This window comes from Lissotriton helveticus, chromosome 4_1 (genome assembly GCF_964261635.1).
Source record: "Lissotriton helveticus chromosome 4_1, aLisHel1.1, whole genome shotgun sequence".
Taxonomy (NCBI): domain Eukaryota; kingdom Metazoa; phylum Chordata; class Amphibia; order Caudata; family Salamandridae; genus Lissotriton; species Lissotriton helveticus.
The window spans coordinates 801,902,100-801,918,262 of NC_136063.1; the positions used below are offsets into that span (position 1 = coordinate 801,902,100).

At 41.5% G+C, this 16,163-nt stretch overlaps 1 protein-coding gene across 3 annotated transcripts in view; it reads left to right on the top strand.

The window, feature by feature from the left end:
* The first annotated feature begins 4,977 nt into the window (after window positions 1-4,977).
* Window positions 4,978-16,163, top strand: part of CLUL1 (clusterin like 1) — a 220,371-nt gene continuing 209,185 nt past the window's right edge. The window contains exons 1-2 of one of the 3 annotated variants that reach the window (XM_078685688.1): window positions 4,978-5,083; window positions 8,781-8,888. In XM_078685688.1, coding sequence (XP_078541814.1) covers window positions 8,786-8,888 — 103 coding nt within the window. In that variant the 5' untranslated portion in view covers window positions 4,978-5,083; window positions 8,781-8,785. The other 2 variants (XM_078685689.1, XM_078685686.1) reach the window with 2 other exon arrangements.

Here is a 16,163-nt window from a genome sequence, read left to right on the forward strand (position 1 = left end):
GCATTCACTTATATTTCCCAGCAGTATAGTTTCCCTACAGTGTAAAGTTCTGCCACATGTAGTCCTGTGGAAGCCCACAGGAGTAAGTCAAGTGGTTGAGGAGAAGGAGTGAGAAACTAAGATTTGTTAGGATTTCCATGCATACTCATTGCAAAGTTTTTCACTCAATAGACAATTGGAAATCTTTGTAAAGAGTTAGCGTAAATCTGTGATTTAATTATTTATTCTTTCCTAACTTTTTGTGAATTAAGCCATGTGAAATGCCTCCCACTAAATTACTTTCAAAAACAAGCTTTAACACAATCTAATAGGTTTGACTTTTTGCACAGTGCAGATACACCCACTAACAGACATGCAATATCCTCATACACATTGACATAAATTCATATGCATATGCAGACAGACCAATATACCCACAGACATCCATTTATGCATAGAGTAGACCAACACACATGCCAACACCCACTCACACAGACCAGCAGAGAAGAGGTACCAACACACACCGGACTCAATCACTCATTCCTGCAAGCATGTACCCTTGTCCAGAGGCCTTCAAGAACCGATGCACACAGACCATAGGCAGTAATGTGCTTCAATAGTCCCAGGCATTAATGAATCTCAATTGGGAAAGCTATTCAGGCTTCCGACTGGTGCCTGAGTGGCCCTCGGGTGAAATGCTGGCAAAGATGAAAAACTAGCCGTCTGACAGTTATACTCAACTTGTGGCTGAATACATGTGGGGGGATTAGCATGTGACTGGAGCTTACAAAAAGCAGTCAGCCCGGCTTGCTTGAATCCAGTGGCAAAGTGAACAAGGGACTCACGTCTGAGCATACCCTGCCAACTTATGGCGAACAAAGTGGTACAAAAGTGAGTGGTGATGGACGGAGCATCTGAACCAATCAAACACTCACACTCAGTCAACAGATCTGGGTTTAATCCATCACCGTTCTTTAGCCCACTCTGCCACCCCAGTTCAGACATGGCCATATGCAAATCAGTCTGACCCTGTGCCTCATGGGAACAGTCCAGCCCGTACTGCCAAGCCATGCCTTCCCTGGACCGGAAACAAGCTTCCGACCGGTTTCTGGCATTTCAGCCGTCTTCAGCCCGGCTTGCTTAAATCCAGTGGCAAAGTGAGCAAGGGACTCATGTCTGAGCATACCCTGCCAACTTATGGCGAATAAAGTGGTACAAAAGGGGGTGGTGATGGATGGAGCATCTGAACCAATCAAACACTCACACCCAGTCAACAGATCTGGGTTTAATCGCTATATAAATGCAATTACAATATAATACAACATACAATTTGAAACGCAGGGTCAGTCTTTCACTGAAAGCAGACACAGGGCTGTAACACGTGTGCGCTTCTTAGCACATGACCTAGCTGTGTGCCTGTTTTTTAAGACACTGTGCAGTCTTAAGTGCATACATTTGATGTAAATCAGAAATTTAGTGCAAGAATTGTAAACAGCTCTGCTCGGAAAGGGGGGCATTGGTAGCCATGGGTGTCCGCAGGGGGGGCAAGAGGGGGCGCTTGCCCCCCCCTGGATCACCGGTGCGGGCCCAGTCAGGGGGCCCTCTCCTGGGCTGGGCTGCCATGGGATGAAAGGCAACATGACACCGCATCCCTTTGAGGTGCTGCAGACTGGGCAGGGTAGGGTTTGTGGCCGTGATTAGCTTTCCCTGCATCTCTTTCTCTTAGCTTAATCGCTGCATCTGCACGATAACAGCGCTAGGCAGACACTTGAACTGGTGTGAGGTGTGAAGTGAGGCCTGCCCTTGATGAATGAAATACAGAGCATCCTGCAGGGCTCACAAAAACAACCCAAAAAAACAGTGTGACCTCACATGACAATGGGCTCTACTCACTCTAAAAGAAGGGAAAGGGAAAAGAGCAGAAAACGGAGAGAGAGGTGGTTATTATTATTATTTTTTTACAATTCTGTTTTGTTTACCCTAGCATCTTTTGTTGTCTGGGGTGGATTCTGGAACCCTGCCCAGGTTGGGCCCCTTTACCCAAAAGTGAAAGATGCAAATTCGTTTCTTAACCTCTCAAGAGCATCATTATAGTAAGGAGGCATCTAATCAAACCAAAGTCAGGCAGGAATAACTTCAAGCAGAGAGACAAGCTTGCATTTCCTCTTATGTTATTTTAACAGGGGAGAGATTTTACTTTGGTTTCTTTGTTCAGTGCAGCAGGGCCTGAGTCTGATTTTCCCTAGGAGCAGGAATACTTATGGTACATGAATGTGCCAGACAACGTTGGACGGATCTGGTCATTACCCGTCCTTACGCCACAGTCATGGCAATTCTAAAGGCATCATTCACACACGCCAAAGCCTGATGGCACGTCTCTGGCCACACAATAGACGATTACCGATTTAGTTTTTTGGTTGTGTTCGAAGCTCACAGACACAGTATGTAACCATTTTTGTTGCTGTGGGGAGCAGGCAAAAAGAAATAAATCTAGGTGTTCCCTTCCGACTCAGAAAACAGATTAACTCCTATGATTGACAACATTAAATATTTGAAGAGAGAAACAACACCATAATCGTCAGCCACAACCAAAGTAGAGCTACATTTACAATATCTGAATGTGCTTATGAACCAACTGCCCACGTAAGTGGTGGTAGTGGCAGACTGGCCACTAACAAAAGTTTGGGGACAGGGACTCTTGGGATTGGTTAATCAATTCCTGTATCCACATTTCCAGCACCACTGACTGTTCCCACGTTTGTTTCTCATTATGTAAGAACCTACACTCCTCTAGGACCGGTGCTTAATTTGTAAGTAGATGCCCCAGGGCTTACAGTTTTGCTCAGAAGGAGCTGCTGTATTTCAGCACGCTTAAAGCCATGGATGCACAGTCTTGATTCCGCTGCCTGCTTCCTTCTTCCACAACCTCCTGTCCTGTTCTCTCACTCTTGCATGTTCTTGCTTTGAACCTTCGTCACTTTTTTCGGCCTTTTTCTTCCTCCTTTGATCCTTGTGTGTTTTCCACTCTCATGCTTTGGATAAAAGTCTGACAAAGAAATATAAGTACTGGTCCCCAAAAATGAGTGCCGGTGCGCACCCCCTCACCCACTGGCTCAAATGAAGCAAGGTCTAGAACCTATCACTCGAACATGTATAAATTAATTCAATTCTTCGACCTTGGTTCTGAGGTTTCTACAAGGTCTCCCTCTTCATCTCACATCTATTCTTTCACACTTGCTCTTAAGACACATTTTAACTCTGCTTTTCGGGCAAATCTTTGGATAATTTATCTGATAACTTCGTAAAACAAGGGTCCTATTACTTTCAGCAGGTCTCCAGATAATAGTGCGATCTATAAAGGTTTTCATAACATAATGTAATATAACAAAACATTTTGGCAAGGGAAGCAGGCTCTGACAACTTCCCCACTGCAGAATGAAATGAGTAAAGGATGGAAGCCACCAATTAACCTCACCCTTGTCTACGAGGGAGAAGCAAGTAGTGATCCATAGCAGCAGGCCGGTGAAGACGGAGGCCACAAGGGTACACAGTGACACAGCGATACATAGAAGAGTTCTTCAGACTAACAGGCCATGGTGACCCATGAAGAAGGAATGAAGCCTCCCAGACTATCTCAACTTATGGGTGGAAAGATACTTTTAATTGCCCTCCATCGATTTCCCAGGTCCCCTCAGATACATTTCATGGCAGTGAACAGGTTCTTTTCAAATGACATACAGGCCACTCAATTGATCTGGGTATATAAAAATCTTGAATAGGAGAGCATATCAGTTCTGTGTCTAAATGCCTACTGCAAGATGTTACAAACTGCTGTATGTTGTGCAGAAGTGTCCCCTCTGGAAACCCTGTAGACCCAGTTAAAGTAATTCACTATAATATCCATTGCAGAAAGGTGCAGTCAAGGAAGAGCTATCAACCAATCTCAAGCCTGTATACCTCTCAGGCGGCACCCATAATAGGGAACTTTTGTCCTGTGCACCAAAATTGCATTACGGACCATACCCCTGACTGTGTGAACTGGTCGATCATGTGGGCATGACAAGCTGTCTACTTCCAAGAACAACAAGCATTGGCATAGCCAATAGGTCTCGCCTTTGGGACCTTATATGTGTTTAGCCATGCAACAGTTGATGTTTTTGCACCAAGGATATTGTGCTGCATAACTAAATTCTTATAAGGTCCAAAAAGCTAGACCTGTTGGCTATGCCAATGCTTGTTATTAAGTGACCTCAAAACACGGCTTCTTCCCTAGAATGGGCAAGGCCCCTGAATAACGTAAAATAGGGCTAAGCTCGTCCTCCATTTTCTTGCCTCCTACTCCTAGCTGAATATAACTCTCAAGTCTCTCTGAACTCCATCTCACCAAACCCATGAACTCCATTCTCTCCATCCTTATTGTTTGCCTTTTGGTGTCTGCCTCTGTTCTAAAGAGATGTGCATTGGAGGACATGTAGCCCTGCCACTTCCATGTTCAATGACTTGCTGAGTACACCTAATCATGTCGGAGGATGGTGATGAAGTTAAAAATGTGCCCCCCCCCGGAAACATTTCTGCGGACGCCCATGTTGGTAGCCCACCTTATTCTCGAGCTGTGCTATGTGTAATACGGCCGACGTGTGATGAAAGCTATTACAAAGCTGTGCAGAGTATTTCTGCAAACGATGTGAACTGCATCTAATATTTTGATGTCTTGGTAACCGTTTCTTTTACAGGGCCAGGAGACATTATTTGGTAAGATAGTATAAAGTAATTCTCCATCCTCTGAAATGTAAAGAAAAATCCTGCAAGCCATGCCTGTCAATGTTCAAACGAGGTCGTTTTGTCTCGACAGGAACATGTGTGAGTTACGTTTAAAAGAGTGCAACGAGCGCCCCCTGGCGTCAATTCCTTTTGTTAACCTAAAAACAATCTACTAGTCAATCCTATTTAATGACCTAATCTTCGAATGCTCCATTAGTGGGGATTATGCAATCTGTCACCAGATAAACAGGGCAAAATCCCTGACGCTGCACAACAGTTTATACACCTCGGCGCTTCGTGCAGCTGACAAGAATCTCACAGGAGAGCGGTTTTAGTTTTGGCGGTAAATTTTGCTAATAATATTGTTTCAATCCTTTTAGGAGTTTTCTGAAATCCTTGTAGTTTTCTAAACTCAGGTTACCTGCAGTGATGTGTGCCAGCGGTGTAACCTCGACGCGGGTTATGTTTACTTCATCTGTGTTTTTGTTAGTTCCTAAACCTCTGGTGAAGCCTTCTGTGTTTCATTGGTAGTAAAAGGGGAAAGGATGTGGCCTAACGGCTAGGGCGGTAGACCTCGAAGCTGGGGAACCTGTGATTCTGGGCAAATCACTTTAATCTCCCGGTGCCTAAAAAAAAAACCGAATGTGTCAGTCTGTAACGCAACTGCTGCTCATGTTACCTTTGGGTCCAGTTCGCGCTGTATAAACCCCCCAAAAATAAAAAAATAAATAAATAAAAAGCTATGCATAGCTCCTCAATCTTCAGAATTGCTTATGTGTTATTGATGGCTTTCTCGTCACACATTAGTATGGGTCTTAAAGTTACACACAGACTGGTGGATTCGCTTTGCATAACTGCATGTAACCCCTACTAGGATCCTAACTCCAGCAACCTCCCTGCATTCAAAAACCACGTGAATATCTTTCTTTTCTAGAAGTGAATATTTCTAGTAAATGGTTTACATAAAAGATTACAAATTATTTTGGGATAATATCATAAGCAGTTCTAGAAGTCATTTTATGAATTACAATCTAATTGTTTGCTGCTTGTATGCCTGCACACATTTTGTTCATTGTTTCTTGCCCGCGTTTTGTTTCTAAGCTATTATCTTTATTTTCTAATCATGCCTGATACCCGGTGGTTTGCTTTGCTCTTTCGCTAGTGCCTAGAAGCTGTACAGTATTGTACTCTGTGCTGTAATAAATGCAACTAATGAATATATACATGTTCCCAGTCATAATTTGGGTATTTCAGGCTGAATATAAGTCATGTTTTTGATAAAATCCACAACGCCGCTTTTTGTGAACCAGGTAATTTCAGGAACTGGTCATTTTGATAGTAGGAATACGTTCGGCAACACCCTTTCAATGTTATGGTTTAGAATAGATGAATGAATGGGCCGCTGGGAAATATTTTAGGCAGTAATAGCAGGGCACAGGTCCTAAAAAAAAGAAGTGGGGGGACTAACCAAGTTAGACAGTATGCAAGTGACATGATGCATGACATCACAGCGCGACTTCACGGCGCTGCATCACAGGAAGTGGCATCACCCCCATGATTTCATAGGAAGTGACATCACAAGGAGTGACAGCAGATCTTAACACCTCAATAATATGTTTCGCAGGTCTATCATGAGTACGTTTGAGTGCATTACAAGATTTAACAAATGAGAGTTTGCGTCTCGGTTGTGCCAAAAAAGAGACGCATCGCTGGCGCAAAATGTCAGCCTCAACTTACACACTTATTTTGTTAAAACTCTGCCACAAAGAAATTGACAACAAGGAGAAATGTGTCAGTAATTATATATAGTTTAGTTGGTTGAAAGTCTGCATTTTTAAATAGCTTGTGGGGTTAAGACACCTGCTGCAGAGATCTTTGTGTGGCCAGTAATTCCCAAGGATCAATAATAATGGTAAGGTGATTTTGGAGGGTAACACATTTGCTGGTGAGATCTGTGTGTTCTCTTAGTCCCAGCTTTGAGTCAAAGTAGCATTGTGAGTTACGGCGTCTCCTGCAAAGCACATCATCTAACATGCAGATGACAGATTTTTATTTTATGTAGCTAGGTAAGTGGATTACTGTTTTAAACACAGAGATCATTTTGTTCCCTGCAGTTCATAAATTGTAATCCTTCTAATAAAGCACAGCGAGCTATAAAAAGACATGTGACTCCTAACCCTGTCTTATGTAACACATCATGTACATTGAATTTCAAATTTTTACGATTCTTTGTCAAATAATGTATAATGTGCATGTGTCATATAAAGCGCTCTTATACTCTGCATTAGAACGATTAGTGCCTATAACAAATGGAATAATGGTATTTAAAATGTTATTTGTGTAAATACTGGGACAGGACAGACCAGGCCTGGCTGATGAGGATTATGAATCCGAAACCGGTCCCAGGATGCTTGTTTCCGGTCCAGGGAAGACATGGCTTGGCAGTTCGGGCTGGACTGTTCCCATGAGGCACAGGGTCAGACTGATTTGCATATGGCCATGTCTGAACTGGGGTGGCTGAGTGAACTAAAGAATGGTGATGGATTAAACCCAGATCAGTTGACTGGGGGTGAGTGTTTGATTTGTTCAAACGCTCCGTCCATCATCCCCTTTTGTATCGCTTTGTTCGCCCTAAGTGTGGCAGGGTATGCTCAGACATGAGTCCCTTGTTCACTTGGCCACTGGATTCAAGATAGCCTGGCTGATGAGGATTATGAATCCGAAACCGGTCCCAGGATGCTTGTTTCCGGTCCAGGGAAGACATGGCTTGGCAGTTCGGGCTGGACTGTTCCCATGAGGCACAGGGTCAGACTGATTTGCATATGGCCATGTCTGAACTGGGGTGGCTGAGTGAACTAAAGAATGGTGATGGATTAAACCCAGATCAGTTGACTGGGGGTGAGTGTTTGATTTGTTCAAACGCTCCGTCCATCATCCCCTTTTGTATCATAGGACAGACCAGCACATTTGATATTCGTACAGTGCATGCATAGCTCTTATATACAGGGATTAAACAAAGTGAAAAGCATGCCTCTCAAGTATTTGTGAAGAGTTAGCAAGCTGTGTGCCTTTGTTTCCTCTCCTTTGCATCTAGGTGTGAAGGTCAGATTGCTCCCAACTAGGATAGTGGACCAAAAGGAGGCCTGCTGCTGCTGGCCCTTAAATTCGGCCTTTGTTATGGGCCCAGATGGAGGCAAGGTGCCGGCGTGCTGCTGAATGTGTCCCCGTGCCTGAAAATTGCACTGGGACAAGTTCAGGATATTTCAGTGAGGCCCACTTCTTGCAGGGTGGACGGCGGCCACCCTGTGAAAATAGTGGTTGGACGCATGTACCCCCGACTTGTGCCCTGAGTAATAGTACACTGCTTTTGAGATCTGCAGAGACGAGAGGAGAAACAGGTTTTGGGACTTTTTAAAATGTTGCAGTGCTTAATTTGTACACCAATGAATCAATAAATACAAATAATAAAAAGTAAAAGCTACTGTTAAAACTTTTTTGTTAGAAACTTGCCTAATGTCGGCGACTGCTGTTTTCGACTCCACCTCATACCTCTTTCTTCTAACAAACAGCCTACTTCCTGTCTCTTAACCCATTCCTATAGGTTCTTTTTCATCCCTGCTTTCTTCCTGCTAGTGCTTTCTTACCCCTTTCTTTGTCCTTCTTTTTTTGGGTTAAAGTTTAAAGTTGAAAAAAAAGTCCCGCCCGTCCCTCAAAATGAACGGTGGTGCCCGCCACCTTTAACCACTTGCACACATCCAGCACTGCAACACTGGCAGTGAGCCTGCTCTCACTGCATATCCTAGCTCAGTCGCTAACCCGGGCCCTTTAGTTCAAACGCAGCTTTGATGTAGCCATTCCTGCTGGGCGGAGGCCTTCCCACTGCTCGCAATGTCAAGGTCACGCAGCAAGAAGGAGCGCGATTTCAGATGTGACCTGGAAACATATCCTGCCCCCCCCCCCAGGACACTGCGATCTACAATTAGAGAAAAAAGGTAAACATCGCCCGTTGAACTAACCCATGCTGTTATTTCCACACACAGAGAACATGAATGCATTTCTGTTGCTCGCTATGTACCTGCTATGGCTGAGAAGTCACCACAGTGCACCTCAACCGGAAGAGGAAATTACACACGCGGAACGGCTGAAACGTATGTTTGTTTCTGTTACTTGTCCCATTCGTGTCCAAAAGAATGTTTGTAATCATTTTAATAGCATGCAGGGATTCTGTGACCCAAGATATTTCTGTTGAACTGATGCGATTGATGTTTGCCATGTTTGTTTCTTTATTACCCTTACTGGGAGACTTTGATGCCAGGGTGGTATTTGCCCCTCACCCGCAAGCACGCACACAACATACATTTAAAAGCATTTTTTACTTACCTCATCTGCCATTGGAAGGGCATACTCCAGTTTATTGTACTCCATTTTTAGTGCACTATTAGTGAATAATATATTTCATTTATTCACTATACGTGTAATACAAAATGTACAGAAAAAAAGAGTGGAGCCCCAGCGGCCCCTGTGTTCCTGGCACGGAATTTGTCACCTCTGAGGCCAGGGGTCGCAAAGGCAGTGCTAGGGGTAGCAAAGGGCATGCCAGGGGTCGCACCTGCAACCCCTAAATGACGCCCATGAGCTTGAGACTCTAGCCTAATTAACTATTTCTGGTGACTTTTGTGCCTTTGTACCCCACAGTGGCAATGCCAGGCGAAAAGTGTAGTTCTCCATTCAAGAATGTAGAACCAGCAGTGGTACAATCAGCATGCAAATAGTTGAGGCTATCGAGTTGCTGCAGCATGCAGAACATAAGTGTACATTGTGTGTTATCGCCGTTTTAGCGGTAGAAAACTGCAGCTAAAACGGCGATAATGGGCTTGATAATATGCTCTATGGAATTCCAATTGAAGCTCATGTTAAATGTGAAGGACATCTAACAGGGGCTTCAATTGGAATTCCATACAGCATATTATCAAGGCCATTATCGCAGTTTAGCTGCAGTTTTCTGCCGCTAAAACAGCCTGTATTGATAATATGTCCTTGGTTCACAAATTCACTGCGGACCATATGATTCTGATGCGGCCAGAAACAGTAGTTACCAGCCCATCAGAATTAAAGTGTGACTATGGCACTAAATGGCCTTGATTATGAGTGGGTCGTAAAATCCTGACTCCAGTGAAAACCACTGTTTGTATGTGTGCAAGAATTAGGAGTTTTTTTTGCAAAATATGACAGTCAGATTTCCCAAACGATAAATTTCAGTACATTAAAGCAGCCAAAATATACCAGGTGAAAAAAGCCCTGTAAAGTAAGGAGCATGCAGATTTTGATACAGTAAACTCCATGGGATTGTATAAATAAATATCAGAGACAAAAATATTGCAATGCAAAAGTATCATCCAGAAAATATAGAAGACAAAATATCGTCTTCCTATACTTTGTATGTAAAAGTAAAACAATTGACTAATGAACCATAGTACAGCAAAATCGCATCACAAAATTGCCTGGTATATCTAAATTTTATAATAACGATAAAAATCCATGTACTTAAAATATTACCACGTATAAAATAATTATATATAAAAAATGATAACGTACAAAAATAAAATAAAAATATATGTTTTATATTAAACGCCCAAAATATTGAACATAACATTAATAATTAAAATGATAAAATAAACATTAATAAAAAAAATGCTACTGATAATTAAAAGTGCTAAATACAAATTTTACATATACATATGCAAGCAAATTATTACCATTTAAAAATATTAGGGATAATATTAAAAAACAAAATACATAATAAAAAAATTAATTAGAAAATCTTTTAACAAAATTACGAGCAAAAAGTACACATAAAAAAAATGGTAGCAATCAAATTTATTATTTTCACACCAAATTAAGCAACAGCAAGAAAAGTATTGTACTTTGGAGGGTTCTGTTAGGGAACTAGATTTATTTATTTATTTATTTATCTTGTATAGCGCAAACAGCTACCCAACAAAGGGTTTCCCGGCGCTGTGATTCAGTGATGAGTAATCGAATGACTGACTTAGATGTTGAAAAGCCAGGTTTTTAAGGCTTTTCTGAATTTGATGTAATTAGCCTCTGAGCGTAGAGCTTGGAGGGTCAAATGTAGTATTCCCTCTCCAATGTCCACAAAAGTAGGCAAAGTATTGGCATTTGGTGGGATACATTTACTATTCCCACTCTAATTCAAGGGACTGTAGGGTAAGCGTTGGAGTTTTGAGGGGTCATATTTACTATTTTTTTTATTTTTTTTTTTTATTTTGCTGAGTTTTATATAGCGCGAACTAGAACCGAACCGAATCAGTTATCAGAGCGCTTTACATAGCACCAGTTACGTTACATGAGGACACACTTTCATTTTTTAGGCACGGGGAGATTAAGTGATTTGCCCAGAATCACAGGGGGTTTTTGGCGTCGTTACCGAGACTCGAACCCAGATCCCCAGGTCCGAGGTCGAGCGCCTTAGCCGTTAGGCCAACCCCTCTCCCCGAGGGGGGCTATTCCCGCTCCAACATGGGCAACAGTAGGGAAAGTGTTGGAATGTGTGTGTGGTGGTGATGGTGGTGGTGGGGGGGGTCCGATTCACTATTCCCAAGCCAAAGATTGAAAAATTTCAATTTACTATCCCTCCCCAAATGATTTTTTTTACTGAAAAGTATTATTATAAAATATATTTTAACACATATTTAGAATATATATTTTTTCAAACAATACATTCATAAAAAGAATACAATTTTTTAATTTAATATTAAATAAACTTTCCTCTCTGTTCCCCTACAAACCTAATAATCCACAAATAAACAAAATCAAATAAAACAAAAAAAATCTTTCAATACTACCAATAAAAAATAAACGATACTAAAAAGTCACACAAAGTTAACATTCAAATAATAATATCTTACGAAACAAAAACAAATATAACACAAAATAATTAAAAAACAAGATCATATACAATTATGTCTAAAGACAGTGTAAAGTACCTCAAAATATTACGTTCTGTATTCTGTCCCACAATATTTTTGACACAATATTTGTGTCTCACGATATATCTTTGAAACAATATTTTGACGGAAACCACCCAGATTATCATTATTTATTAGGTGAGAGAAATAACAACCTAGTATGGGTGCACTTGTAATCAAAGCTTATTTACTCTAAGTAAAAGGATGACTTCAAGTTTTCCACAGCTCTAATGTCATTATTAACCCGCCACATGATGTCGGTGTTTCTCTAGTAGACCATACACACATGTAGAGATATCTAACTCTCTTGAGTAGTGTCATGCCCCACTGACTAGTCAGTATAGTTGAACCTTTTTTTTGTCTTTTACTGTGAGACTCATTATGAATCATGATGGAGCTGGTCTGTGGCTGTTTTAATTGCTTCAGATTTCTTGCTTATGGGTTTTTATAATCAGTAATGACATATGGTAACTGTACGATGCATGTGAGATTCCTATGGGCCTGACTTCAGATTTTCCTCCCTGGGTATCACCCTTCTTCCACTGTGCCCTATTTCATGTTTGTATACATTGCCTGGTGACCTGCTTGCTATTTCTGCCAAATAGTTATGTTCCCAATAGATGAAGATGCCAAGCCTAGCGGGCTGATACTTTCTTTAACAGTTCCTTAAAGCACCATCTCTTCAGTGAGTTCGCGCCTTTGAAATGTTTAGAATATTTAGAAACTATAGATTGTGGCAGACAAGTTACTAAAAATACTCTGCAGGGAAGTTTCAATCATGTTTCATAAAAAAAAGCATGAGGTCCATACATAAGCATTGAGATAAAATAATCTTTTTTAAAAAGGGTATTAGATATTCATAACCTTTAGGGTTTTAATTCCAGTGCCGCACCTACCTTGCAAGCTGCCTCATCCCCTACCGTAGATGATCACGTATCTAGCAAATGGTCAAGTCACAAAATCCTGCCAACCATTTCGAGTATCTTAAAGGGATCTCTGAGTATTGCTGTTAACATAGCAATTCAATTCAGTTTTAACAATCTTTATTCGGTTGCATCAACCATAAAGGATAAAAACCAATAACACCGTGAAGGAGAAAACGTGCCTAAGAAGACGCTTTGTCATCTACAGGATCCAGGATTTATAAAGATACGCTGGAGTATTGGATTTATTGAGACTACCTAAGGTCATTTGAGGCTGCCTAAACCTAATTGGTGTACTTTTGTGTCCATATGGGAAAGAGTACTGTTGAAGAAATAAAGGTTCAAAATGATTTATTGAAATACACCTTGGCAGCCACAACCCAAAATTATTGTCCTGAATGGTCATACAGGATTGGAGCCTTGAAACGCGCGTCGGCTGCTGCTGTGCCAACTTATACTTGAGCACACAAGATCTGATTGAAGAGTGTGATTGGAACACTTCTTTGAAATCCAACTTTGGGATATTGGACCATATTATGAAAAGACTCCTTTTTCTTTATATTTCTATTGAACATATATATTGATTGGATTAACTAAATAATGATTGGGTGTGCTCGGGTGTAGTAGTTACAACGTCATAATTATTAGAAAAGAAGTTTAAATACAAACATTATTTAAACAGTAGTCAATTGAAATTCATGTCACCCTAAATGCATTATTACCATACGCACACCCAAAGGACAAGCTCAATTGATCACATCCCAGGGGATCACAAATATTCATCACAGGCGAATACACATCACCAGTAATGGTGACTTAAAAACCTTCCATAGATTTCCTACTCTTTACCTCTGATTTAAAAAAACGTTGCTGCAAGTACAACAAGACTTCATTACGCTTCACAAAACATAAACATTTTAAAATCAGTTTAAGAAACATAATAAAATAATTCCTATAAAATGTACAGGGGCAGGCAGATATACGCAGATATATAGGCAGATTCCCCATTGATAGACATCTCCCTGAAAACACAAATGTCTCCACACAGTCCCTACCTTGAAACAATATAGAAGAAATCATTCACGTCCAGTAAATTCCAGCGCTAGATTAGATGCCAGCTCTGGCAAGGCTACGGTTACAATATAATCCTTCACCGAGCATTCATCAAATTCCTGATCCAGTCTTTGATTCAGGGAAAAATCCCTGAACTTGCTTTTAATCAGTAATTTGTCTGATCTGACTAGAGTATGCGGCGTGGAAAATAAGTCAGACAAACCTATTTCTTTGAGTGTCCTATGTACATAGTGCAACCAAGGGATAGAGAGGCCCCTATCAAGCTTAAGTCAATCTAAAATTACGTCACTGTTAAACCAGCCTCTGCGTTTGCCCATATCTCTGACCAATAACTATAGCAGGGCCAACCTAATCCTTTCAGAAACATAGGGCAGGGTAAGCTATGGATGAAGAATATAATGGGAGCTGGACAGTAGGAGATTGAAAAGACACCTACAGAAACGATTGTCCTCAGTCCGTAGGGCGAAAGATTTTATTTTTTTTAACTTTATTTTCAGTTATAGAATAGTAGTCAGATTGCATTGCAAACAGTAATCCAACATATCAATTGAATCGTTCCTGACAGATGCATACACAGTGATGAACATTATGGTGTTCTTCGTGATAGACCAGTCCAAAGCAATCCGGCCCAACCCCCCACCCCCGCCCGCAGTCCCCGTCTCAGAGATCCAGATCCCAATCAGCAATATTCCCTATGTGTAGCAATGGAACAAGGCCTAAGTAAACCTTCTAAGTCTGAAAGGGAAACCATAGCTCAGATAAGGAAAACTACCCCTTAGCCCACGTTTGCTCAGGCACCAACCCAGCATCCACCTGTGTGGTAGAAGTTCGCTTGGTGGTCTCAAAGTAGGACTTCAGTGGCCCCCAAATGTCCTGTGGCCGCGACGCAGCCGGCATGAGACTGGCGTATGTTTCAGTGTTAGTGTTGCAGTGTGAAGAATTTTGATACCCTCAAATCTCTGCTCCATGAAGAGCCGCTGGGGCACACTGCTGATTATAGATTCTTAAATAGGAAAAAACTGAGCCCCTAAAGCTGGTCGGTAAGAGGTTCAGGATGGTCCAGCTGCCCTACTAAGTTTCATATATGAGATGTTAGTCTGGAGCTGCCTTGACCCTCCTGAATTTAAAGTGACTGCGAGATAATACAAGTTGTTCACACAACTCAGGAAGTGGCCCCTATCTGTCATAGATGCCACGTTTCTCTTCCCTGGGCCACACACCATAATGTGAGACTTCCTGAAATTTATTGCTAAATTAAGGGTGCCCATATATTAAACAAATGATTCCTCTAACCTAAGTAAAGCTCTTGCAGTCCTGGCAAACAAAACTGCATCATCGGCATAGAGTAATGCCAGTAGCGGGTGTTGACAATTTTCGGAACATCATCAGTAGCTGCACCCAGATGTGGGCATATGTTTTTAATATTTAAAATAAACAGAAGAGGAACCAAAATACACCCCATGCGCACTTCACAAACCTATAGAAAAATATCAAAGGTCTCACCTGCTGGGTCATACCTTGCTTTGGCATTTAAGTTCTCATGCAGAATATATAGAACATTTACAATGGTGTCCTCAACGCCCATATCCACCGACTTGAGCCAAAGCTTGGTCCTATTAATGGAATCAAAAGCTGTGGACAGATTCATAAGTGCCAAGGACAGTGGACAGTGCTTAGCCGACGTATATTTACCCAGGATCAACTGCAAATTAAAACATTGTTCCATGGTACCCATTCCAGGTTGGAAACCGTATTGAAAGGGAGCTAGGGTATTATTTTGACATGTCCAGTCTCAATCCGCTGTACAATTACCCTGTCTGTGACTTTTACAGTGCTATTGATGAGGGCGATCAGACGATAGCATTTAGGCAGGTTCCTATTACCGTTTTTAAAGATAGGTGATCGCCCATGACCTCAGGATCGACTAGCAAAAATAATTGCTAAATAGATTTACAAACAAGGGGCCCCCAAGGTCAATGTTGCATTTACTAGGTCTATTGGAAACCCGTCCGGCTCTGGAGCTTTACCACCCAGGCTTTGTTTGTTCGCATCCTCAACTTCAGGCAGTGTGATATGCATGGGTGGATATCACCCATTATAACAGAGGATAGTAGGGAGTCAAGTACAAAAATTAACTAAGTTGCAACCCTACGTGTTGAATGGAGAACTAAAGGCAATGAACTTACAGTGTGTTGTGCAAATCACACATAGGGTCCCTCATAACTCATGAGAAGATTCCCATCAGTCACCACTCGGATCCGCCCTTCATCATCTGGGATCCTTATTCCTCACTTGTATATTTTGGAACCCACAGTGGATTGGCAGATGGTAAAAACCTAATCCTACATGTGGTATACAATGTGAGTGAAAAAAAGGTAGTAAGGTGACTGAAAAGCAGTGCTAAAAATAGTGAAGTGTAAAGTGAACTAGTGAAGTG